Below are 26,427 nucleotides of genomic sequence, written 5' to 3' on the forward strand. Positions count from 1 at the left end.
TATATATATATTCCCAAGTAGATAAATGTGAGAGAACATAGATAGATGGAGAAATGCAGAAACTCAAAGCACATTAAAATTACCGCCTAATGAAACCAGAAACACATCCTCAACCTTACAGATGACACTTTTTATGACATCACAGTCAACATTCACTTCAATAGAAATAGGAAAAAATTGTTTTTACGGAGTTAGATAGTTCAACAAAAACTTTTGACTGATGTCAGAGAAGAATAAACATTTTTTTTTAAAAGTGCAGAGCATTATAAGTTAAAAAAAAACAAAAAACTTCCCTTTTGTTCCTTTTTCATCCATTGTCAGTGAAAGTTTAATGACTTTTTTCATGTCACTTTATATGGAAGCTTTCTAAAAAAATACACATATAAGAGCCATGTTATTGCCTGTAAATGCAAGTATTCAATCTTTCAGATTCACAGACAAAAGATTTAACAGTAAAAGCACAGACAGATGGGAAAACTGTAGTTAAATTATACTGGGAATACTGTAGTGTCTGGCATCAATCAGAAGATGTGACATTTATATAGGGTCATCTTACTGCACATGAGCAAAACAAAATATGTACAAAAACAGTTCCTGAATAGGCACTTAAGTTCAAAACAGTTCAGTCAGCCTCTTTTCATCAATGGTGACAACAAATCACAAAAACCTGGTCGGTACTTTTTTTTTTTTTGTTCTTTTTGTGCATTTTTTTTAAGAAACTTCAACCAGATGGAAGCAGTAAATCCAGAAACAAGCATTAGCCCTAATAATAACTATAAAAAATCTGATCACACATATTAAAACAAACAAACACAAAGGGAAGATCTGGTTGGGAAGTAAAAAGTAGAAGCATATGCTACAGTATGGGAAGGATACAAACTCCTGGAATAAATAAATGTCTCCATCCTCCTTCAAGAAGACTTCACTACAAAAGGTACCATGTGGGAAAAATGTAGTGCGCTTTTATTTGTTTTTAATAAAATGAGGCGTTCACTACCTGGCAGTTATGATTGAAAATCTACACAATAAATAATAAATAGAAAAATTATAATTACAGATATCAAGAATTTTTCTGTTAAATAAATAAATCAGTAGTTAAAAAGATTCAAACAGGTGGATCGTGCTAAAACCTGTCTCAGTTTTACTTGGTGTTGCTCCTTTGACCTTCACTCAGATGTTCACATAAACTCATCATGAGCATCATTCGTTTTGGGCTTCCAGTGATGCAGGTGAATTCAACAAGTTTGAAAAACTAACACCATACTGCCAACCCCTCGCTTGTTAGATGGTACAGTGATTTTAATATTTGTCTTGTCTGAATATAAAACTTTTCTCAGGTAAATGATCCAAAGCACAAATCAAAACTGGTTTGGAAAGAGATAAAGTTGACCATCATTAAGGTTTTCCTCTGCATCTCATGGACTATGCTTCAATACTGAATACATTCTGAGAAACAAACCAATTTAAATGATTTCTACCACTTCTAATAAAAAGGGGGATCGAATATCCAGTCAGATATGTCAGAAATTAAAATAAAATAAAAATTAAATAGCAAGATGTTTTTCTGCATTATTACGCAAAATATTAGTGAGAGTGCATCCAAGATAATCAACAAAGGGAGCGTAAGTTAATTGTTGCATAATCATTGCACCCTGGAAAAAAAGGTTCAAATACATCTTAAGATCAAAATAAAATGACAATAATGCAGATGATGAGTGAATGTAAACTTCGTGGTTTACCAAGTACCAAATACTGTATTCGTACCGCTCTCATTAAACGATATTCCCATTTTTTTATCTGCTGAGAATCCCAACCTTCGTTTGAGGAAGTTTCAACAAACTGACAGAAAAAGTTAACATCGAGTGGAAAAACGATTAGTTTCCCAAATGTAGTGTGAAAAATCTTCTGAGTGGTTGTGAACTTTAAAATAAATAATTGGTTAAATACAGACGAAATCATTAGAGGGAACATAACCCCAGAAAACCCAACATTTACACCAGTTTTAGTGGTTGACCAACACGCAGAGAAAGTCGGAGCTTTAAGAGACCACAGTAGTAAAAATGAATCACCTCAGACGACAGCCACACATCGAAGCCTCCTGTAGAGGGCAGACTGAGGACTTTTGTCTACATGTAGTGCATTAATAATCAAGATCACAAGATTCTACCAACATGTTGAGCTGAATCAAGCACGGCTCATATCGGAAATGATTAAATTGATTTCCGACTGCTTTTTAGACACAACGCTGGTCCAGTCAACACCGAAATATGAGATCAAAGACTGATTCATCTTACATGTGAACTACATTTTGATTTAGTTTTTTTTCTTTTGCAACAGAAACATCAAACCCCATCTTACAGTCTGTGCCTGTGAGGCTCGGAGAGTGGGGGCGAGGGCGGAGGCGGGAGGGTGACGGTTGTCGGGGGCTCCACGGGGTCGTCCATCGGCAGGACAAGCCGCGTGCCGCGGATCGCCACGTCACGCTCCGCCGGGTCCAGCTCACCATCCCGACTATCGCTGAACGGCCCGGCGCCGGAGTGCTTGGGGTTGATGGTGCGGGACCCGGATGCGTCGGTGCTGACGGTGACGTCAGCGTACATGGAGCTGACGTTGGCGTCGTTCAGGATGAAGTCGGAGTCATCGTCGCGAAGTGGCCCTTCGTTCTGAAGGCAGGAAAAGTGAAATGTGCTGATTATTAAACCCAAGAGGATATTAGTGTTTTTCTTGCTGGATATATTTTTTAAGGTTATTAAATTCAAGACTCTGTAAATCTGCGGAACCCTAAGAAATAAATAAACACAATAAAAGAAAATACATAAATTTAATCATTAAAACCAATGTTACTTTTGCAGGAGAGATGCTTGTTGCTTCTCTGTTGTAAATAAATCATTTATAGATTTTTCTTACAAATGTTAGTGTAAATATGACACCGTGCTAAGTTCACTTGCTTATCTGACCTCTAATCTTTTAGCACCATCATAAATCTGAGATGTGTTGCTGCTTGAGTTTGAATGTGCTGTTAAACTGCGACTAATCAAACTTCATGTGCAAACCTCATAGGCCTGTGGACTGGTGAGGCATCGTGCCAGGGGGCCACAGCAAGCCGGCAGAGTAGCAGTGAGAGGGGGCCCGCTGTGAGTCAGGAGGGGCTTCAGGTAGCTGAAGGAAGAGCTTCGGTCAAGGACTTAATTCATCAAACACGTGAGCCTCCAATGGAAACGGCGTTCAGCATCTTCAGTATTTATAGTTTCACTAATATTTCCCAATACAATGATTTTAGCAAAGTTATTATACTGATTTAATGTCACTATTATGCTTAACAGGACAAATGTTGATTTTTGAAGAGTAAAATCATTGCCTCTTCAAGTGAATTAAATTTGTTTTCAATGGTTTCAGTGCAAGAAGAAACTTATATTATTGATTAAATAAACAAAACATTGGTCACTAGGAAACTAAATTTGTAAAATGAAAGACTTTCATACAAAAAAAAACATTAATATATCCTTGGGAGAAAAAAAACCCTTGTAAATCTTCAATATTGAAAGCTTGTGAAGAGCACCCCCTAGTGTCGAAGTAGAAATCCGCATGACTTCAGAAAGAGATCGGCAGGATAAAGGATACTTGTGGTCGAAGTTGTACCAGATCCTGAAGGGCCAGGCGCTCTCATGCTTGGTGCTTCTCCTCTGTGACCCGTCCAACACAGCTGAACTCTGGAGAGCACAAAATTGCACTTTAGTTAAAACCTATTTCATACATTCTACAACAGCATGTTGTCAAACTTTTTAGCACAAGTTCCCCACTGAAGCATATTCTCTGGCTTCCTGTCACAATATTAGAAAAAAAGTAGGTGAAGTTTAAGTCACTTAGAATACATGAACGGCAGAAGGTGGTTCTGAAGTACTGACTTCAGAGGGATTGAATACAAATACATCCGACACTTCTTGAATTGTTATTCATAAGAAAAATCAAAATCATGAATCATTTTACTTCATACTTTTTGAGCTAGTCCAACATAAAATTCTTACAGAATACAGTGATGCTTTTATGTGCATCATGAGCAAATGTGAATGAGTTCAAGGGGTATTTAGACTTTTGCAAAGCACTTTATAAAAAACTAAACTATCTTCTGCAAAAGAACAAAATTCAGTGAAGTGGGTAGAAATATTCATTTCCTTCATTACTGAGCTTCTGATGTTGCTTAACTCACCACTGAGGCTTTCTTCAACAGAACCACCCTGCTTTTCTGTCACTTCCTGCCCATATCTATCAATAGATGCATAACATTTCTATGCTTCCCCTACTTGAGGCAACACATCTCACATCAGGAAACACTTCTGTCTGTTGAGGTGATAAACTTCTCCTGTACTGATAATCAGATGAGGTGCACCAGTACGCGCTGTGCTCAATAAGCTTGCTTTGAATCACAATGTCCAGTCGCAGTGGAATAATTGATTTATTGATCACGCGACATTAGCTCTACTGACAAAAACGTTAAAAACTAAATAAATATCAATAATCATGATTTGTGCCTGCAATGATACCGGTTCCTCCATAGGTGGCGCAACCCACAGGTTGAAAACCACTGAATTAGACATTGCATAATTACTTACGGAGTGCTCTTGATCAGAATCCACTCCCACTCTGAAAGGAATCGGAACAGGAACAAAAATGTAACAAACGGTGCAGAAACAGCAGCAGAAACAGATGCGAGTAGATATCCAGCCTTACGGTATGCTCATGAAAGACAGCATGGGCGTAGTGCCCCCTCCACAGATCCACACGGTGAAGAAAACAATCAGCAGGGTGGTCGAAAACATCATCTGGCGGGCGTAAGTGGCTGTGTCCCGGATAGACAGAGCGAAAGTCATCGCCCCACGCAAACCTGGAGATGAAACAGCAAGACTGAGAGTCTGTGTTTATGAAACTGGGTTACTCATGCTGTGGGAACAGAGTCACACTTTACGAAGCCTGCATTGAAGACAAGGACAAAAGAAGCCCCTATAAACACTAGATCTATCATCACCTAGGTGTTGATAGCATAAGCCTGATGTAAAGTGCTCTAAAAAGTCGTCTAAAACATACTGTTCATCTATAAAAGATCATCTCTGCACCTTATACGTTTGTCATTTCTTGTAGTATTTTTGTTTTGCTCCATTTGAGGGTTGACATTTACCACTCACCTGCAAACATCATAACATGTTGAAAATTCATTCCGATCTTGTTTCTACGGCCCAGGTTGAGCAGGAAGGACAAGGGGTAGATGTTTGCAGCCCTGCCCAGAAATACGGCCAACTGCGCGCAACACGGTCAAGGACAGAACTCGGTGGGGGGAAAAAACAACACAGCAGGTGGAAAACAGCAGAACGGAAAGTATTTGTGGGTTGAAAAACCCCAAGCTAATCTGACTAATCTGTACTTTGATGTGTGCGTCAATTTCCATTTCGGTTTCCGTTAGCAGGAAATTAAATTACAAACTGAAGTGTTTCAGTGATAGCTTTTGGACATGCAAATATTTGGTGATGGCTGAAGCAGTCCGGTCTGTCACTTCGATGCTTCTTGAGAAGGGTTATTGTGTGTGTGCTGGTCCAATGCAGAGCAGAGTGAAGGATACGAAGGCTCCGATGATGAACATCGGGTTGAAAACGTGCGACTGAAAGGAGAAGAGCGTCAGACCCATGTAGGAAAAGATGAAGTTTTCTGCCAGGAAGTTCAGCAGCTCAAACAACTGAAAAAAAAGATGCAAAATTGATTAAAAATTAAGTTTTATATCAGAGTCAATAAGCAAAGCTAAACAAATTATGCTTTAGAAGCACAGATTGCTCACTTTTTTCATGTTTTCTTTCAATCTTTTAGTTCAGAGTGATTTTTATTGTTATTTTAAGAAGTTCATCCCATTCAATTCGATTTCAATTCAAAAATACTTTAGCGTTTGCTTGATTTAATTTCCCTTTGGGATCAATAAATAAATTCTTAAAAATAGTTTCTTATTCCAGTTGATAAGTTAGTACATCTAATAAATCTTGAAAGTATTTTTACTGTGGACTCAAAAGATTGTTTCAGTGTTGTTTCAGTTTGCGCTCAGGACTTGTGCTTTTTAGTTAACCAAGTCGTTGCCATGTTTACTTTTCCGTGATCTAAAAACTATGTGGTACTTTGGAAGATTACATGATTATTCAGACATTTCTAAGCTCAGAAGAATTCTAACTATGTAAGCAATGCTAAAATGTTTAAAATTAGCATTTCAATTAATGTATTCTGGTGTTCCTCAAGGTTCAGTTCGTTTTAGTTGATATCTAAATGCTTAGCCATATTTGTGTCCATATTTCCAGATGTATGCTAATGATGCAGTATTTTAGGTACATATAGAGTAAAGCGCACTGGCTTCAACAAAACTGTCCAAATATTTGTGTCACTGAAGGTTAGATGTCACAGTTAACCATCGTGGGTTTTATGTATTTGTGAGAACTTGTTCAGCAGAATCAGTGAGATAAGGTGAATTTGAAATGATGACTAAAAAAAGTCATCAGTTCTGATGAATGACATCGCCATGCAGACTTCTGAGAATTCCCTGCAATAAATAAAATCTACATCCTTTTTTCTGAGTATTTATTCATGAAGAAACTCGGTTGTACAATTGTTTCTCTTCCCATATCTGTTCTGTGGCTGCAGCATTTTTTTAAGATTTTCTCTTCCTACCCACAATGTATGAGCCAGCATGACAAGAAATAGTGATTACAAAATTGGTTGAGAAACAAAACTGCTTCAGAAGAGACAGAAACAGTTTTATGGATACAACTTTTTACCTGTTTAGTCCGGTCTTGAGAATCACGAGAGAGATTGTTGTAGGTGTAATGAGCCTGTGTGATCCCACAGAACAGCACCGCCACAACACCTTAAAAACAAATACAATTTCATCTTTTAAGAGGAGAAAAACGCAGAGGATTCAGAGCACGTACGCTAAAGCATGCACACACACACACACACACTCCTAAAGGCAATTCAGAGAATACAATAAACATAACAGTCATGTTTTTGGAGCAGTTAAAACTCCATTAACGTGGTCATTATGTTATCAACAAGCAAATAATGAATTAAAAACATTTTAAATATAATACCCTATTAAACAATGCATCCAAGTAACTCTTTAAAACAGCAATCTTGCACATGCTAATAATGTAATACAATGTAATTTCATATATGTGCAGGTCTATAGCGACCGCTAAGATCCCCTAGCAACAACTCGCCCTTGTTGTGAAAATTGTTATGGTGGAGTTATTCTCAGCATTAGTGAGGTGTTGAAGCGTCAATGAAGGTGAAAGAAGCAATTTAAAAGGGAAAATGCATTTTCTACAGTGGCATATCTGTGGTTTAAGTTGCTACAATGAAAAATGTGGTGAGATTTCAGCGGGTATCAGGAAAACTAAACACATTACAGAAAATGCTTCAAATAAAAGTCAGAAAGGTCTGCAAAAATTATTTAATCGGGGTATGCATTTAATTCCTCGGACACCAAAGCGTCACGCATGCTGAGTGGTTGTAGACGTACCTGTCATCCCGCAGGCCTCTGCCAACAGAAAGGTGCTCCAGGACATCAGGAAAAATAAACCAGTTTCCAGTAAAGGGAAGTCCCTCAGCTTAGTAAACTTTGTGACGTAAGAACAACTTCAAGTTAAGGAACAAAGCACCAAGTCTTAGACAATGAAAAACAAACAAATACAATATACTTATTACATGCAATTCAATCTGTGATAACAGCATTAAAATAATCTTAGCTCATTATATGGGGAAAAAGAGATAGAAATATTGTAAAATAGAAGTTTCCTCCAAGGTAGTTGGGGCACACAAAGGCATTATTAATTGAAACATCCTATTTGCACAATCACTGTAGATGATTCTGAGTTAAAAAGTCTATTTTTGTGTGTGGTGAACAACATGATATGTATGCTATGCTATGTCATGACTATGTATGCTATGTTTGAGATGGTGGGACAGAGTAGGCTTTTTTGGGGATGCAGGTATAATAATGGTTGTTATGGAGATGTTGTGATGCCATTTATATCTGTTTTGACTGGAGATATGAAAAGTTTAGGTGAAGTTAAAAAAAAGACTATAGTAACATTTATTTTATAGGAACTCTAAGGGTTGCTAATAACTGTGGAACCCAGTTTAAAAGTTTAACATTGTCTTTTAGACTGAAATGAGGAAGGAAGATCATTTTATTTGAGACTTTTTACATGTTTCCAAAGGAGGGCAGTGTATGTATCACAATAAGAAAGATCTCTATATAGATATAATTATATTAATCTATATAATTATAGAAAAGGATATAAGAGCAGTCATGACTCCAGTAGCCACACCAAGAGAAAAAGATCCACTGAAGACACCCAGGAAGATGCCGAAGGATTTCAGCACAGCCATGGCTTCGAAGCTGTGGCTGTTGTCCCCCGCAGGCTGGTACGCCACAATGGAGCTAAAGGACAGTAGGAGCACACAGAAGCATTTACAAGAAAACTAGAGGTCGAGTCCTTCTCAGAACACAAGAAGAGATTGTGGTCAAACACATGCTTGTATTTCCTTTGAATCAGAAAGTCGGTCAGGCATTAAGACATACCTGCAGCAACTTAAAACACAGCTGGGTTTTATAAAGAAAAACCATGTGAGGTTAGCATGCTGAAGAGTAATTAGAAGCATCAGCTCCGCTTGATTTCCATTCGATAATAGATTGCTCACATTTACATGTTAGTAAAATTATAACAAAGTCTGATTTTCTGATTACAAGCATGGTAATATGAAGCAAGCTCAGAAAAACACAACGAAAAGGAGAAGAAGGGGCTGCAGTTGCAAAATGATACTGAGAAAGGGGAGTAATTATCCTAAAGGTGATTTAAATCTACATTTTAATTTTAATAACTGCAACACATCAACCAAAAAAAAAAATTCTAATGTTTTACCACAAGCAAAATGCACGCTTTCCACCCAACCTAAACCCACCCACCGAGGAGTAAATGTCTGGTTTTCTCCCAGCCATTCTTCAATCTCCTCAGGCATAACTGAGCTGTCCTCTCCAGCGGAGTGAACAGCTCCCTGCCTGCTCTGCTTTTCAAAGCGCAGGAGAACGCTACAGTCATACGTACGGACAGGCGGTCAGTGACACAGATGGGTGGAGAAAGGCAAGCAGTGGAATGACAGGGATGTTGATGTTAGTGTGGTTCATTTCCACATGGAGAGTCACAGTTAGCTTGTAACAGTACTGTATGGTCATGGAGAACAATCCTTTTCTAATGCCATTTTCACACAGATTATCAGGGCTGCAGCATCCTGCAGAGCGTGTAGTACTCACGACGAGAGGACGATGGCCACAGCATCGTTGAGAACGCTCTCCCCAAACAGCAGAGCGTACAGATCCACGTCTACCTTCAGCTCGTTAAAGATTGCCAGAACGGTCACTGAGGCAAACAGAAACAAACAGTGCAACTTTACAACAGGAGAAATACACTGAAGGTCTTCAGATACTGTCTCCAGTGAAGCTAATGCTGACATGTTAGCTATGCATGCAAGAACTGGAACCATGTTGAATGCATTTTTCATCACGGGAATCAAATTTCCTGCTTTAATTCAACATTGCATATGAGTAACTGAGGATTTGATGGTACTTCCTACCTGGGTCTGTTGCCGAGACGATGGCCCCAAAAAAGAGGCAGTCAGTAAAGAAAAAATCCCCCCCGAGCTGACCCACCACTTTCATGAAGGACACAAACCCATACATGATGAGCCTACAGAAGAAGTACAAAACATTATAAACACATTATAAATACTGGAAATATCAACAAATTAACTAACTTATTTAACTCAGTGAAACAGGTTATTTAGTTTACTGTTATATCAAAGAGGATCAGATGACTTACCCAATAACAAAGCAGGATATGACAGTTCCCATGAAAGCATAGGCCAGGATGGAGCCAATGTTTCTGAAAAAATGCCTCTGAGGAGAAAGAAGACAAATATTAATTTATCAGACAGAGGCCGTAGAAAAATACAATAGAAGTCAAATAACAGTCAACAAAACTAACTTTTAGTTATGCCAGTTTTGGTCCTCCATAGAAATGAGTCAGATTTCCAGCAAGCTATCCAAGAAGCTTTTTGATACCCAAACTACTTGGCCGAAGTCTTAAAAAACCAATTCTATCAAACACCAATATTTAAATGTCTTCATTTGAACAAAGAAATGTGTTCAAATGAATTTAACCATAACTGATCTAAAACACAAAAGGTTTAGTTGCATTTAACGTAAGGCAATAAGAGAAACAAAAAACTAAATTGACAGTTGATGCAGACAAATTGCCAAATTACCCTTTTCAGACTGTAACCTGCATGGAAGATTATGGGAGGCAGTAAAATGTTGAAAAACACCTCTGGGTCAAAGGTCACCTAAAAAGAAAAAGAGCAAAAAGTTATAAAGTTTTACACCAATTAGTCAATTCAACTTACTACATACTTCTCTGCTTGTTTTTGCAATGTGTTGCATTTTATGAGGACTGTCAAGTTAATCAAAATGAAATCTAAAAATATGTGTTAATAACGAATTATATGTTTGTTCACAATAGTTAAAAGTGGGTCCTAAATGGATAAAACCTGGTTCATTGTTATTCTTTATGTTATACTTTCACTAGCTACAGTGTAAAGTGTGACATCACTGCCACAGTCATTTTATGGATGAGATGCTAAAATGCTTCTTGCCTTTCGCAGCATCTCATCGTCCTGCACTTGCTGGTCTGTCCCCCGGCTCACTTCCCCCTTAAGCGTGTATTCATAGAACCTTCCGCTGACGTTGACCAGCAGAGTGGCGGGGCTGGCGTTGACGGCACATTCGAGGACCACGTCGTTCATGCTTTGGGGCACATGAATGCCAAAGCGCAGGATCACACCCACCAAGAGACCTTTGAGTAAATATGAAGGGGGAATCAAGATATGAGGATAGATTTACTCAGAGGAAGCATGAAGCTTTTTTTCCTCTGTTTTTATGTCAAAATGATTTAAGTGCACCTAAAAAGCAAAAAAGAAGCTTGCTTAATTTTTAAGCAGAAAATTGCATCAGAATTCTGTTTGGTAGTGATGGAAAAAATTAGGACAATGGACTAATTAAATAATTATCATTATTAATGCATTTGGTTTATGCCAAACACATAATCTGTTGTGGTGTCTGATTTGTTAAAAGAATTATATTATTCTAATAATATAATAATTATTATAATATTAGACATTTTAAGGGGAAATAAATAAATTGGAGGCTCACACATTTAAGTTTTAAATATATTTTTAAAGGGTAACTTCCTCACCGTTTCTGGTTTATTTAAAATGCCAAAATATTTATATGTCCAAACCAAATCATTGTCTGTCCTATTTTTTCATACGACTGTATTTCAACTTTACTCTAAAAGAAAAACTTGGTCTCTTTTACCAACTGCCCTCATTTGGTGGGTTAATAATTACATTTAATTGGAACCAACACAGCAACCATAAAGCGAGTGACCTGCATTTGTGTTTATAACCTGGAAAGTGGATCATTTAGTTTCCCAGAATTCAACAGAAAGACGGTCCAGTTAAATGTTTTCATGTACGTAAACATGATGCAAATGACATTATTCACTAGTTATAAGTAGACTCTAGCTGTCCATGTTCCCTGACACGTGAAGAGAAAGCGTTTAATTGGCTTAGAGGTCAAGTTTAAGCAGCTGACTGTTTCCGTCACAGGCAGCCAGTCATGAGGTGTCTTTTATTTTGACTCGATTCATTAGCTGATTGACACGACTGGTTGCTAACGTTAATGTTCTTACCGTAGATCATAGCAAGCCCCGTTTCGTGTAGGAACCTGAAGCGGCGGTGCTTGAAGAGCCATATGGTGAGAATGGTGAGCGTTAGTAGCATTATGAATATGAGCAGATAGGCACTATCTTGTCGGTGGCTCTCCTCGGCCATCCTCTCGGTAACGACATTATTCAGAGCGGCGTTCTCGTCGCCTTGGCCGCCGACGAGTAGGACCGGTAGCAGGAAAGGCAGCAAAAGGGACGCTTTGGGCGGTTTGGCACCCAGGAAGCGCCTCGGTGTGAATCCCATTTTGGCCGTGTGTTAAGGAAATTACATTTGTCGTTTAAATTAGCGCCGCTTTAGCAGAAGAAATAGCCCCTCTTGGAGGAACGCAACTGACAGCTCCTTCCGCAGCCTTTACCAAAACACTGAGACTTCCGGTTTTTCAAAATAAAAGTCCCATCATAACTGATTTAGCTTGTGAAACCAACAGCGACCCATCATGGTTCTCCTGAACGAAACAATACATATTTTCTCCTAACATTTTTAGTTAGTTATTTATGTTATTTAGTTCGTTATTTATGTAGTTCTTTATGCTGGAGAGATTAAAACTTTTTTTGTTGTTATTTGTGTTATTCTTGTGATCAATGGAGATAGGCACCAGCACCCCTCCGAACCCCTCTAGGGATAAGAGTGTAGGATGGATGGATGGATGGATGGATGGTGTTATTCTTGTAAATATTTTATTTGTATTTTTTCCTTTCACAGGTGGCAATCTCCAGCAGTCAGATGAGAGACAAGGCATTCAGCACAGACACAAACAAAATAAACCATATATGCACACAGATACAAGAGCAAATTACAACCACCAATAAGCCTAAAGTTTTGTTTAGAGTACCTTAAGAAAACTCATGCATGCATGTAGAGAATATGAAAACACAGGACCTTCTTGCTGTAAGGCAACAGTGTTAAAAACACCACAATCATTCAAAAATATATATAAACAAGCAGATGTTTACAATTAAAAAAAAATATTAAATTAACAATTCAATCCAATTTATTTATAAAGCATGTTTAAAAACAACAAATGGTTTACCAAAGTGCTGTACATCAAGAGAATAAGTATAAAATAGTAAATAAACACATAAAAAATATATGTTACAACACATCAACTCACACAAATGTACAAGTAACTCATAATATACATCAAAAAGAGCAGCTGAACAGCCAGTATGATGGATATGGTGGAGCAAGTTAATTAACGCATTTAAAAACAAACAAAAGAATGTTAAAAACAATTCTGTTGCAAAAAGGGCACTGGCGAAGAGGAGCCAGTTGATTGTTCTCACATCACATCTTAATGATGTGAGAACAGAGTGATTGTGTCCTATGGTATTAAAAACATCTTTTAGGATGGATTTTGTAGTGTTGACTGGTGACAATGAGATTAAATAATTTCTGACAAATATTCATATTTTCCTTAGCAATTTTTACAGAAGAACACCTGATGCTTGTCCTTCTTGCCCCTGTGCTCAGCTCTCCTGCAGGCCCATCAAGGGACATTACTCAGCCTGGGTTGACATGTCGGTTTGGTACAAGACAGAAATAGATGTCAACTCTGCAGTATCACCTACAATTTTTGTATTATTCTTATAAAAAATATGTTTTGTATTTGGACATAATTTAGAAAGTTTTTCTAAGAGAGACATAAACCTGTGATAAAGGCAAAAAAGGCTCTGTGTGATCACTGTGAAGCAGGAAAGGGTGCAGTAAGATAAGCTCCTTCAGAAATGTGCTTCAGAAGTTCGCTTGCCTTTGTGATTCTCTAGAAGTGAACAAGATAAGTGAATTACAAGCAGAGGCGTGAGACAGTTCTGTTTGACAGCACTGAAAAATGCTGTCTACGATTGAATATAACATATGTTAGCATTGCTGTCATTCTATAAGACAGCATATAATCAATTTTGTGTGGTATGAAACTATAGGACATCCAAAATGTTGAGTTGTATTTCTCCTAACTTTTCTAACCTAAAATCAATCACACTAGTAATAAAATGTTTGTTTTTAATAAGATATGATGCATACCTGACCAGGACACTTTCTCAGTGATAAATACTCAGCAACCTGACTATGTGCACAAAAACACGTAAGAAACCACATCATATATTAAGCCCCACTTCACATGTACGTGTGGAGCATTTAATACATTATTTTTTGAAAAGCTATTTCCTGCAACAGGAAGCCAAAACCACAGTGTAGGAGTGTAGGAACAGAGCAGATATAGGCATCAGATAATGTATGATAGTTTCAAGATGTTATAAAGACTACATCCACTCAGTTGATGCTGTATGTGTTGAAACTCTTTTTAGATTTATCCTGACTTGTTTCTGATTAAGGCTTTTATATTGTTAAAACTTATTTGCATGTTGGTAACAACCTAAGTAGTAAATACATGCAAATAAAGCAAAATTAATGCATTAACTATGTTATGTGCAATAAAGTGGAATGGCACAGTGCTAAGTTATTGGTCAAAAATGTATAAAAATGTCTTTGATAAGTGGTGGAAACTCACCTCTTTTAGACTATGATGTTCAGTTCTTCTTATCTCCTGTATACGAATCACATGTATTGCTAGGCTTCAATTTTGACTCAGTCTTAAACACAAACTCTTTAAGTTGGGGGCCTCACAATCCAGTCCAGTTTTAATTCAGCCAAATCTGTGTATAGAGCATGAGTAGTCTGGCTCAGGTCATGCAACAGCATCTCAATCAGATGTAATGCTGGACTTTAAGTAGACCACTTCAAAACCTTCTTTTTGAGCAAATCAGATGGACTTGCTAGTGTGGCTCAGATCATGTTTTGCCACTTAACTCAAGTGCACAAGAGCTTCAGGTCACAAACATTCTCCACCAGGGTTTTCTGCTAAAAAGGGGATTTTGTGGTTCAGTCAATTAAAGCAAGTCAGTCAGGCCAAGAAGTACCAAAATACCACCTCTATGTTACTGTTTCTTTTTAAAATAGTTTTAGAGTTTTGTAACATTGATTCTGCACATTGGTTCTATTCTTCCTGTCAAACCATCCTGGACTCGGTTGCTCCATTAAAAACCAGGCAGCCAAAGATTAAACCTGAGCCTTGTGTAGCTGGAAGAAGCCTGCCCCAATATTCAAAACACCTGGCACCTAATCGCGTCATGATGGGTGGAGAGTATAAAGGGAGACTCTCACCTGGTTGCTTTATGCTGGTGTTTGGTCACATGTCGTTGGGAAGGCCACTTGTGTAGCCTGCAGGTCTAAAACTCTATTATCAGTAAGTCATGTTTCTCCTTCTGCATAAGACCTACAATTTCAGTGTTTGACTTGAATTGTTTAAATCTAGAAACCACTGGAAGTCTCCTGCTTGGGACTGGGGTGTGGCTGCAATTCACCCTCCCCAGTGCAGTTTTATTGCACCCATACAGCTCCATAACACAAAAATGATAGTTATTTATATATAGAACATATTGGCAAGCTGATCCTCCCGCTGTGGGCTGGAAAAGATTCTCTGGTTTGGGGTGAAGTCATCCAGCTCTGGTAGGTGACAATGATTTCCTCTGCCTTCCTCCATCTTCTGTAAATCACCTATTAACCTTTTGATTTAATTTCAGCTCTGATACTGCTGCAGCTTGCTGGAGACCCTGCTGTTTTGTTTCATTGCTTGGTTTCATTTTTTTGTTTAGTTCACCTTGTTTCATCGGTTGACTTTGTTTCACTTTTGTTTAATTTGTTTTGTCTTGTCTGGTTTCTTAGTTTTGGGGGAGTTATTTAAAAATGTTACTTTGGAGCATTCTATTTTGTGTGGCCTCCAGTCTTGCTGCAGGTAGCAGCCTTGGGTTCTTTTAGATTATCCTATTAAAGTATTGATATTTTTAATTGGTTATGTTGGAGGTAACCTCATTTTAGTCTTTGGCCAAGTTTAAATTGTGGGGGTTTTTTTTTGTATTTGCTTGTTTAACCCCACCCTTTTGTCTCCAGGCTGAGCGCTGAAGGTAGTGAGAGGGGCCTCCAGGGAGACTGGACCTGTGTTGTGCGAGTGGCCGGTGTTGGGATTTCTTCACAATTGAATGCCTGTTCACAAATGTTTGGGGTGATTTATATTGGATTTATTTATTTATTTTAGGAACCAGTTCCCATTTGGACCACCCTCCCCCTACTGGTAGGCCTCAGTACTGTGCACTTCCCTTCCTATTGTGGTTTGTTTTTTTTAAACATGAAACGATAAATGTAATTAACTTTTGGAAGAGTCTTCTTCTCTTTGGTCATGAACCGCGAGTGCCTACTGGCAATCAATTTCCTTGGGTGCAATTCCTAAGGTGGTGTTAAAACGACTTCTGGTTACCCTGCTGTGAGGGGCAGAGTATCGGATTCATACCTTGGTGTCGCCACACTTGGTTTAATGACAGAACTCGTGCTGTCAGGAAGGAATGTTGTGTTGAACGCAGGTGGAAAGGATAAATTGCAGGTTATTTTAAGACTGTTGGCATCTCTACCAGAGCACGGTTAAAGGGGCAAAAAGGGAATATTTGGCAAATATCATTTTCTCAAGCAGCCATAACCCACGTCTTTTATTAAGAGTTTTTAATGACATCCTTGTTGCATGTGATTCTGGTCACCATGTTCTGATTTTACTTGACCTAACTTCTGCCTTTGATACAGTAGACCATGACATTTTAATATTGCGATTACACCACGTTGTGGGTATTGATGGCACTGTTCTTAAATGGTTCAGGTCGTACCTAGAGGACGGAACATTTTCAGTGAATATTAGACTCTGAATCATCTGCTGCTTCAATGCCTTATAGTGTCCCGCAGGGCTCAATTCTGGGCTTTTCTCTCCATTTACTGCCTCTGGGTTCTATCCTCAGGAAACGTGGGATTTAATTTCATTGTTATGCTTACGATTGCCAGATTTATTTGTCCCTGAAGCAGAAGGATGTACATTCCATCAAATGTACATCCCTTGGACCCTTGGAGGTATATTTTAAACCCATTACAGATCTTGGTTTTAAGATGGACAGTGATTTCAAAGTGGACAGCCAAATCAGAGCTGTGGTCAAGTCCAGCTTTTATCATTTAAGGCGATTGGCATCAGTGAAATCTTTTCTTTCCAGGCAGCATTTTGAAACGGTGATCCACGCTTTTATTTCCACTCGATTGGGTTACTGTAACTCACTTTATCTGGGAGTCAGTCAGTCGCTGCCCTCACGTTTGCATCTGGTTCAGAATGCTGCTGCACGACTTTTGACAGGAACTCAAAAGAGGGCATGTGACCCCTGTCCTGGCCTCACTTCACTGGCTTCCTGTATATTTTGGGGTTTATTTTTAAATCACTGCATAATCTTGCCCTGGCTTACCTCTCTGAGCTTCTTCACCCCTACATACCCTATCGGTCTCTCAGGTCTGCAGATCAGCTGCTCTTGAAGGTACCAAGATCCAGAAGGAAGCTGGGGGGACAGGGCTTTCTCTGTCATGGGTCCTAAGTTATGGAATGACTTGCGTTTGCAGGTTAGAGAGGCCCCTTCCCTGTCCACTTTTAAAGCTAGTCTTAAAACCATCTGCTTTACTTGGCTTTCAACGCCAGCAGGATTTAGTTTTAAATTGTTTTTTTTTAAGACTAACTTTTATTTTAATTGTTTTTAATGTACAGCACTTTGTATCAGCTGTGGTTAAAGTGCTTTATAAATAAAGTTGGTATGGTATAAATTGTTGCAGTGCAACAGGAAACGAACTCAACACGGAAGTGCAGAGCAGAAGGGAAGTAAAGACCTCAAGTCATGAAGCTTCTATATTTCACGATGCCGACTCGGGTGTTTTTGTTCCTCTGGCTTTTTGGTCAAATACTGGCTAAAGAACCTCCTGGTAAGAGCTTTTAAACCATTACTTTACCTAATTATTGACATGGTTGAATTGATGACTTATAAAGAAGTTTGAACTTTAACGCTACCCAATTTCCTGAGACTTCTGGGAGATCGAATCAAAACTTGTTAAACAGAATTGTCGTCCTTTCCATTTGTTTTTGTAACTATTCTTGCTGATCTATCGTATGAAACATTACATATAGACTGGTAACTTTTTTTAAAATTTTAATCAAAAACTAAATGTTTAAAAAGTGAAATTTTAAAAACTATTAAAGTGAGGATTCTTTTTTTTTTCTACAGAGTTTTTGAATTTTGATTTAACTTTGGGTTTTTCAGATTATCGCTTCAAAAGAAAATCCCCTTTGACGTCAGTTCTTGGTGATGCCCATGTGTTTGTGTGTTCATGTCCGTACCGCAGTGAAAATATCCCCTCATGTCAAATGAGTCAAAGCTTACATGAGTCAATTTTTACAGAAGCGATTGACATTTAAATTCTTAATAAATTTCAAAGAGTCATGCTGTGCCACCACCGAGAGAAATGACTGATCACATATGAGAAAACACACATTTTAATTAGCTAAAATGTTTAAATACAAATGTATTTATGTAATTACAGTTGTCTATTCACACCTTCTCATTTAAGTTATGGTTACGCCACTAAAATATCCATTTATAATGTAAAACATAAAATCTAAACTAGGCTATAAAGTATATTGTGTACTAAAAATTGGCACACAAAACAGAGGGTTTTAAAAACTGTCCAACAGGTAATCGACCCTGCAAAACAGAATTATTATTGCAGTTTGGTGTAATTGTTGTAACCTTTGATCACCTGCTTGAAGACAAGACGTCAAAACCTGATTTTTGCTTTCCGATAAAATAACCTTGTCATTCTTTTTTCCAAAATGACACCACCTATATTTTCTTCTAAAAAACCCATTTTTCTGTCCATGTATTGCAGCATCATTTAGCTTAATTGTCATGAAGAGAAACCTGACTTTCCAATTGTCGGCCTGGCGTGTTTTAAAACCATTTTTAGTCAATGCTCTGCTGATGCATGCAGCATTCACTTTTGAGATGTTCCAATTCTCGTGGTTGCTTCTGTACACTTTTTGACCTTTTATTACTTCTGCATATTTTGTTATTTCAACCCGTCAACTTGTACAGTAAAGTTATATGCTTCCAGGACTCAACTTCTGTTGTACATATCATTCTATTCTAATTGTACTTTTAAAAATATTTAGCTTTTCAATATTTTTCCTCCATTAAAATGCATGGAAAATCTCAAAGTGCATTGAAAGTTGCATATTTTTGAAACTGAATTAGTTCCAAGATTCAAAGTCAAATTTAGCATACCCTCTCTGATTGCTATTACATGTTTCAACTTCTTCCATATGTCTCTTTTCATAAAATCCCTCTTGAAGAGTTTGGTCAAATCATATTTAATTCTTATAATGTAATATTACACCAAAACTTAAGTTTTCTCTTTCTGTCCGTACATATGTCTTCTCAGCTCTTTTTATCTCTATCTTTTCAGCTCTATCTATAAATCTTCCTATTTAATCATTTCTGCTCACAGTTGAACTTTTTTAATGTTTTTGCTAACTTGTTAACTTTCTGTAACTTTTGACTTCAAACGCTTCAGCAAATTTCAGCAAAAAACATTCACCTTACAGCGTTCACACTACAATTTCAAGTGTAGTTTTTTTTTATATTCCTTTTGAGTCGTTATCTCTCTTTGAAAAGATAAATGTGGTAGAGAGTATACAAGGGTCTTTATGAAACTTTGTTGCAAAACCAGCAAGTGGGACTTCTCGAGATCCTCTTCAAAAAGTAAATAAAAAATAATTTTAGCAAAGCTATATGCTGCAAAGATTAGAAAAGATAAAAACAATTCAGAGAAGCTTGTGCACCAAACTATGCATGCATTTAAGAAGAAATCTACTTCAACTGGCTCAAGTGCAACTTACATCAGTAATTTTCCTGTATTGTCTAAAGTTTCTAAGATGAATTTAGTTTCAAATCATAAACCAGATTAAAACCTGAAAGTATTAAAATGTCTACAAGTCATTTTATGAGATTCTGTAAGTAGAACATGGCAAAAAAAGTGGTTTTAGTTTTGTCTCATTTAGTTTCCACCACAGTAAATGTACTTTCTCTGTAAAGCCAATAAAATATTATTTGCAGCTGTTCATAATAAAATAATGACATTTTCATGGGATTCAAATATTACAGGAATATACATAGTGATGTGTATTTACTTCTGGTATATATTTGTAACTGTACATATTTTTCCCGATTGGATAGTAGAACGTTTCAATCTTTTTTTATTTGCAATAGATGTGACATGTCTGGTGATTAACCTGGAATCTCTTCGCTGTATGTGGAACCTGCAGGGGACTCCAGAAGTCAACTACACATTTCACTCCTGGTTTGTATCCAGTGATAATCGTTTATTTGACACGTGTTGAAGAATAAAACAAAATATCATTGTTTCGACTTGGTTAAATAAGAATTGGCTGAATGCAGGAGTTCTTCTTAATTTATAATAGTTTGTATTTAGTTTTTTTTTTGTTGTCATTGTTTTAACTCTGACAACCCAAAATAAAATTCTCTACAACTAATTACCTTTGTAAGTCACCTAATTAGGATACAGAGTCTGCCCTGCTTTAATTTAAGCTTACCATCCCAGTGATCAAACATGGTAATGGCAGTATCATACTGAGCTGAATGCTATTCTTTATAACTGGTCAGAGATGAATGACCTAAACGATGATGCAATCCTAGCAGGAAACCAGCATATTTATTTTAGGATTTGTGTCATTTAATTTGAAACTGTTGAAACATAACACTAATACTACAGAATTAGTTCTTTATCACACATTGAGGGATTATGATGAATTATGAAAAGAAACAAAAACAAAGCATAGATAAAGCAACATAAAACTAGCAACTACTTATGGTATTATGTATCTTCCAGCCACTCAGTGTAATTTTAAAGTCTGTGACTTTACTATTTACGAACAAAGTTCATTTTATTTTGGTCGTAATTTGGTTAAGTTGGAGAACATTTCTCCACAGGTTCGGTTATCAGAGAGAAACCATCTGTGCTGAATACCTGTCTGAGAATGGAACAAATATTGGATGCACGCTTCCCTACATCAAAGGGCAGAGATTCGAACCATTTTACACTAAACTGGAGGACAGCAGCAAGACCTATGAAAAGAAACATGACCTTAAAGGAAAAGGTAATTTAATCTAAAGCATGGATAAAAAAAGACTCCAGTTTTGATTAAATACTGGAGTACAAATATACAAAATTGATCTCATTTCACATTCATGTTATCCACAGTGAAATTAAACCCACCAACCAACCTGACGGTAAAGAATGGATCCGACCTGAACTTGTGGTTTTACTGGAACCAGACTACTAGCCATACTTGTGTGGAGAGTCAAGTACAAATTAGGAAAAACGACAACAACTGGGAGGTACGTGCTTGTTTTTTTTCTTCTTTCCTTTTTGTTACTCATATTTTAATGTTCCAGAATCTTGTCTCATTAACTGTTTGTATCATAGACTTTAGACGTTTATAGTGGGCAGCAGCATTATGTCCAAAACTTGCCCTCCAGCACTGCCAGATATGAGCTGCAGGTGAAGATCAGACTCAGCAGTTCCTGTGGGCAGTCTGATTTCTGGAGTGACTGGAGTGAACCTGTGGTCTGGGGATTCAATAACACCACAGGTAAGGCTGCAGGATACATGGTATATACTGAGTTCCTATGGGAAGAAATTGTGTTAACAGGATGTGAATTTTTTCCTTTTTCCCCAGTCTCAAATGCTAAAAATGGGGAAATGCCAGTGTGGACAGCAGTGCTGTATGTGGTGAGCGCCATCACCCTCATTCTTCTGGTTGTGATTCTACTGCACAATGAACGGTAAGTCACATCACGATTCATTATTTATTTATTTTTTTTCCTGCTCACTTTTTTTTTTCCTTTATATTAGATGTTCTTTGTTTTAGATTTCTCTTTTTTTTTCCTGGACACGACTCTTTATTTTATATCACACCCACATCAAAACTCCCATTTCCTATTTTCTACATTATGTCTTTTCCATGTTGGGTATAAGGGTGGATTCACTATGCATCTGATGCTTCCATCTACATACAACTGAAGCACAATATTTACAGACACTATTGCTAAACATTTTTCCCTGATTTTCTAACTTTAAATAAGTGTAAACTAGTTAATGTCATTCAAAACTTTTCCTGTTTTGGGTCAGTGAAGTTGAGCAGAATTATTAAATGTTAAAATAATTATTTCAGAATTTGCTAATTTTGTATCACTTTACAAAATTAGCTTGTGACATAGACCACACACCACTAAATTGCACTTCCAGAGAAGCTGTTTTTTCTTCTTTTTTTAAATTCATGAAATATGATCTTTTTGAAGTTACAAAGTTTCACTTGCGTTATGCTTTTTTTATTTTACCTTCCCCTTTTGCTTTTTCAACCTGACACCTGTGACCTGACCGCAGACCCTTATTGGAAATCTAGAAATGAATTATAGCAAGTGATTTTTGTTAAAGTGCAGCATGTTGGTATTCTAGAATGAGGTTAAGTGAATGCTACTACTTCACTATAAAAATGCTTGTCAAATAGAGAAAAACATTCAGATTCTTTTTTATTTCAAGTTATATGTGCCATATTCCGTTTGTTGAGACGACAAAGCTCAGGTCCTTTTTTTTAAGAAACCAACCTCTGTCAATTAGAATATGATGTATGTTGATTTGCTTATTAAAAAAAAACATTTTTGACTGTCTGCAACTTTCACACAGGATCAAAATCATCCTGATTCCTCCACTTCCCAAACCAGCTCTGAACTCTCCTGATGTCGAGGTTAGTAGCATCTGGAGCCTTTTTTCTGCCATCCTACTGTTTTCTATCTTTCTATTTCTAAATTATGTTGCATTGGTCTGAGGGGGGAAAATGCATTTTTTGCAACATCACAGAATGCAAGTCCTATCATCTCTCTGAATTATGCTGGTATGCTGCAGATCTGTTTTGAATAACTTCTGTGTATTGGGATTGAGGAGGCAAAATGCCCAGTGTTCAACTGCGCCAGGACTGTGATGTCACTATCCTAATTTTTCTTCCTTTTTTCATATTTGAAGACCAACTGATCATCTGGAGAGGAAATCTTAGTGGTCAAAAAATTATCTGTTATTGTCATTGAGCATGCCATATGATTAATGATTGTTGCAACATTTGATAGACATTTGTATTGATTCTACAGCAGTGCATATGCAATGGAGTCTCAGAATATATTTAAATTTTAATTGGACAGGGTTATGTAAAGTTTTAGCTCACTTAAATGATCATGGTTTGTTGACTGGATGATGCAAGTGTTTGTGGCATATTTACCTGAGTAAAGATCATTATACAGGCTTCACCCTCAATTTTTTACAGCCTATATCTTAAATTTGAATGATGATAATAAGGAATCTCTTATCCAGACAGAATTATAGCTACTTTCAACCAATCAGGACTCACAAAAGTCTATGACTTAGGTACAACATTTAAGAATATGATTTTGCTCTTTCACTTATTAAACGTCAGATGCTACATTCAATCAACTCTCTGTGAATCAGACTCACTTTGCAACACAACTATTCAGTTCTGGAGGTCCAAACTCAGACTTGACGATGTGAAACTAACAGTCGACTTCAGAAAGTTAGAGGTACATTTGTTGCTGTTTATATCCGACAATCCAAATACATGAGGCTGTGTTGGTTATGCTCAGTTTACATCTGCAGCAGGTGCCGTTTCCAAACGTTTGCAGTCCGCTTGTTATTGAAAGCAGAGTGCCCTCTAGCGGTCAGACTTGGCATGCCAAATTGATAGAAGTTACCAACGAGGCTCAGTTTTACAAGTTATAAGTTCTGCACCTTTAAGCTTAAGTAGGGGGAGAATTATTTTAAAATTTATTAAGATAAACATGCATAACCACATTACTCCTATAATCTCCTAAGGACAACTAATGTGGTTGTGATTTTGAGCGATTCTAGTTTTGCTTTACATTGACTTCATTGCTTTGTACTACTTTAATGGCTTTGTAACAGTCTGACAAATCTGATATTCAGCAGGTTCAGAGGAAAGTTTACCCATAAAATGCTTTACCAAGAATAAAGTGGATTTATTTATGTAGAAAACGTTTCCTCTTAAAAGTTGAAGCAGTCATGTCTTCAGCTTTCAGCTATTTCAGATACATCTCATTTTGGACAAAACCTTTCAGTTTGAAAAGTGGCACTTGATGCATTTTCCAGGTTTAAAGGTTTAAAGCTTATGTTTTGGAAACTGGGATATTGTTTTTAATAAAATGCAAACTGTACTGTTGAACCAGGTTTGCAAAAATAAATGGGGATATAAGAAAACTAAATTTTTTTTTCTCTTCCTTTAGGATTGGTTTCATTTCTCTAAAGGCCTTGTTAAAGAGAGGTTTAACACCAACTTCAATGAGCGAGCCTGCACCGTGCGTGAATACCAGCCGGTCTCTCGGTCCGACAGCAATGCCTCTGACAGCTCTCGCCTCACCACCACCACGGATCAAACCGACTGCTCTATCCCCATCGCAGTGAACGAACCGGAGGACACGTCTGCTCCTTTTTACACCACCGTAATTGCTTCGGAAGACGAGCAGCAGGTTTCTGTGTAAATGTCACCTCGGGCAAATTTACATGTTTCAAAGTAAAAAAAAAAAAAAAATCCCTCTTTTTACTTTGCAAAAGATCTCCAGGATTACTGGAGGAATATGTGTAGGATGTCTTTTAGGAAAATGGATGGAGATAAGAACATTGAAAACGATTAGAAATCAATAAATAAAATGGGGATCAAGATTCTAAACTCCGTACTCAACATTTCAAGGATTTGTTATTCACCTTCGATTCTATTAACTTTGGTTTATATAATTGAGTTTTTCAATACTTTTTATATAGCATAGATAAAGTTAGCTAGACCGCACCGTTAAGAGTATTATTGCTTAATTTTCTGTCTTGCGTACATATTTTTTCCATGCAGGGTATATTAAGTATCTGAATTTTCAACATTTTCTCTTTTGAAATAATAACAGTTAACATTGATCTGCATGCAGGACTTCAGTAGCTTTGTATAAACGTGTTGCATATAAGTGCTTTCATATATTTTTACCAAGTTACCTTTATTGATCTATGGAATATTGTGAAATATTTTTTATACCAGTTGATTTTAAAACCATGTAGTTTTTTAGGAGTGCATAGCGGACCTGTAGATTTAAAATGTTTCATAACAGATTGATTATTCAGCAGTATTTTACATAAGCAGCAATATTATTTTACATAAAAAATGTTTGTAGCTGTTAGAAACTGACAGGCTTGCAGATCTCATATATTCATGCCATGTGCCGTCATTGTTGTACAATTGACACTGTGTCGCTATCATTTCACCAAATTTTATTCCAGTGGTTTCTGTTTGAATGTCATGTAATCTTTTGACTTCTGTCTTGGTTTGTATGTTTAATATCAAGAGTAAAGTTTGGTTTTTGATTATGATTCTTCATTACCCTTCTATTTATTGCAAGGAAACAATAATAACAATAACACCACGTTCGGTCCATATTAATGATTGTAGCAGAAAGGCAATCCTAAAAATAAAGCGCAAGCGACAATGGAGCTGTGCCAATCAAGACATATTCAGGTCCAAGTACAGACCTAAGTCTATCTGAGAATCTTTAGCAATGCTAAAACAAAAACAAAGGTTTTGCAACAGTAGTCTTTAGGAAAGATTTTGACATAATTATTTGCTTTTACCCATCGTTACCTGCTTCTTGTCTCGATCCTTAATGACAGTTTTTTACAGTCAGGACTAATTGGCACCAAATTCTAACAGGTCAGCTTTCTAACCATATAGATTTTAAATGTTTTTGGCTTTCTATGCTTTTTTGCACCTCTTTTTCTTCATGTGATTAATACTTATTCTCTGTTATTTTCTTTGATTTCTTCGCATGTATATTAGGTAATCATTTTGGAAAAGTTTTACTAAGAAATTTGTTAAATTCTTACTTCACAAGTTGAACACTTGTCCATGTCAATCCGATGCTCCAGTGTACAGATAACCAAACACCCCATCCCAGCCTGTATTAGTCACAGCATTATTCTAAACTCGATGTGTAATTCATCACGTAAAACATACAAAATAAAAAGTACATAGAAATGTCTACAGTAGCTCAATTATATTGTCTTTCATTTGAAACAAAGTGTCAGTGTCAGGTCGTGCAGACAAAGTGATGATGTACACGCAAGTCAGCATTTACTGACCCTTCTGGAGACATCCTGTCCATCCTTCCTCTTTCTGAAATTGCTGAATCTTCATCTTTAATTTAATTAAAGGAAAATGTTGAAGTAAATTCATCCTTTGGAATCAGACATTCTGGAGCAACAATGTTTCTTAAAATATTAAAGTGTTTTTCACTGACGTTTTAAGAAACTTAAATCTTAATATTCACTCAGACAAAACAATAGAAATGTATAACCTTAAGCAGGAGACAGTCTAACCATTTAACCTAAGCCAATAATCATAAATGAACAGGATTTCCATTTTAATAGTAATACAAGACACTGAGTTCTTTATTTTAAACAATGTAAATTGTATTTGTTATTCATATGTTGTTGGATATGCACATGTCAGTGTTTAAC

The 26,427-nt window shown here is 37.0% G+C and overlaps 2 protein-coding genes across 4 annotated transcripts; one reads left to right on the forward strand and one right to left on the reverse strand.

The window, feature by feature from the left end:
• LOC103475385 (sodium/hydrogen exchanger 6-like) lies at positions 1 to 12,241 on the reverse strand. Its single transcript, XM_008426960.2, has 16 exons — positions 11,835 to 12,241; positions 10,738 to 10,937; positions 10,351 to 10,428; positions 9,906 to 9,982; positions 9,661 to 9,773; positions 9,341 to 9,446; positions 8,329 to 8,470; positions 7,547 to 7,652; positions 6,804 to 6,892; positions 5,612 to 5,725; positions 5,181 to 5,292; positions 4,729 to 4,882; positions 4,611 to 4,641; positions 3,622 to 3,710; positions 3,054 to 3,159; positions 1 to 2,663 (listed from the first exon to the last, which is right to left on the reverse strand). Exons 1-16 carry the CDS (start codon positions 12,112 to 12,114, stop codon positions 2,355 to 2,357), a joined length of 2,106 nt encoding a protein of 701 aa, XP_008425182.1. The 5' UTR covers positions 12,115 to 12,241; the 3' UTR covers positions 1 to 2,354.
• Positions 12,242 to 12,903: 662 nt separating this feature from the next.
• LOC103475386 (cytokine receptor common subunit gamma-like) lies at positions 12,904 to 25,284 on the forward strand. Of its 3 annotated transcripts, none has more exons than XM_008426965.2 (8): positions 12,904 to 15,112; positions 20,040 to 20,130; positions 20,781 to 20,947; positions 21,052 to 21,188; positions 21,277 to 21,442; positions 21,530 to 21,635; positions 22,537 to 22,597; positions 24,159 to 25,284. In XM_008426965.2, the coding sequence occupies exons 2-8, from the start codon at positions 20,081 to 20,083 to the stop codon at positions 24,411 to 24,413; spliced, it is 942 nt and encodes a 313-aa protein (XP_008425187.1). In that variant the 5' UTR covers positions 12,904 to 15,112; positions 20,040 to 20,080; the 3' UTR covers positions 24,414 to 25,284. The 3 variants fall into 3 exon arrangements, with proteins under 3 accessions (XP_008425187.1, XP_017163941.1, XP_008425186.1); XM_017308452.1 differs by lacking the exon at positions 12,904 to 15,112 and adding an exon at positions 15,123 to 15,928; XM_008426964.2 differs by lacking the exon at positions 12,904 to 15,112 and adding an exon at positions 17,505 to 17,700.
• Positions 25,285 to 26,427: the final 1,143 nt, after the last annotated feature.

Source organism: Poecilia reticulata, linkage group LG14 (assembly GCF_000633615.1).
Source record: "Poecilia reticulata strain Guanapo linkage group LG14, Guppy_female_1.0+MT, whole genome shotgun sequence".
NCBI classification, from domain to species: Eukaryota; Metazoa; Chordata; class Actinopteri; order Cyprinodontiformes; family Poeciliidae; genus Poecilia; species Poecilia reticulata.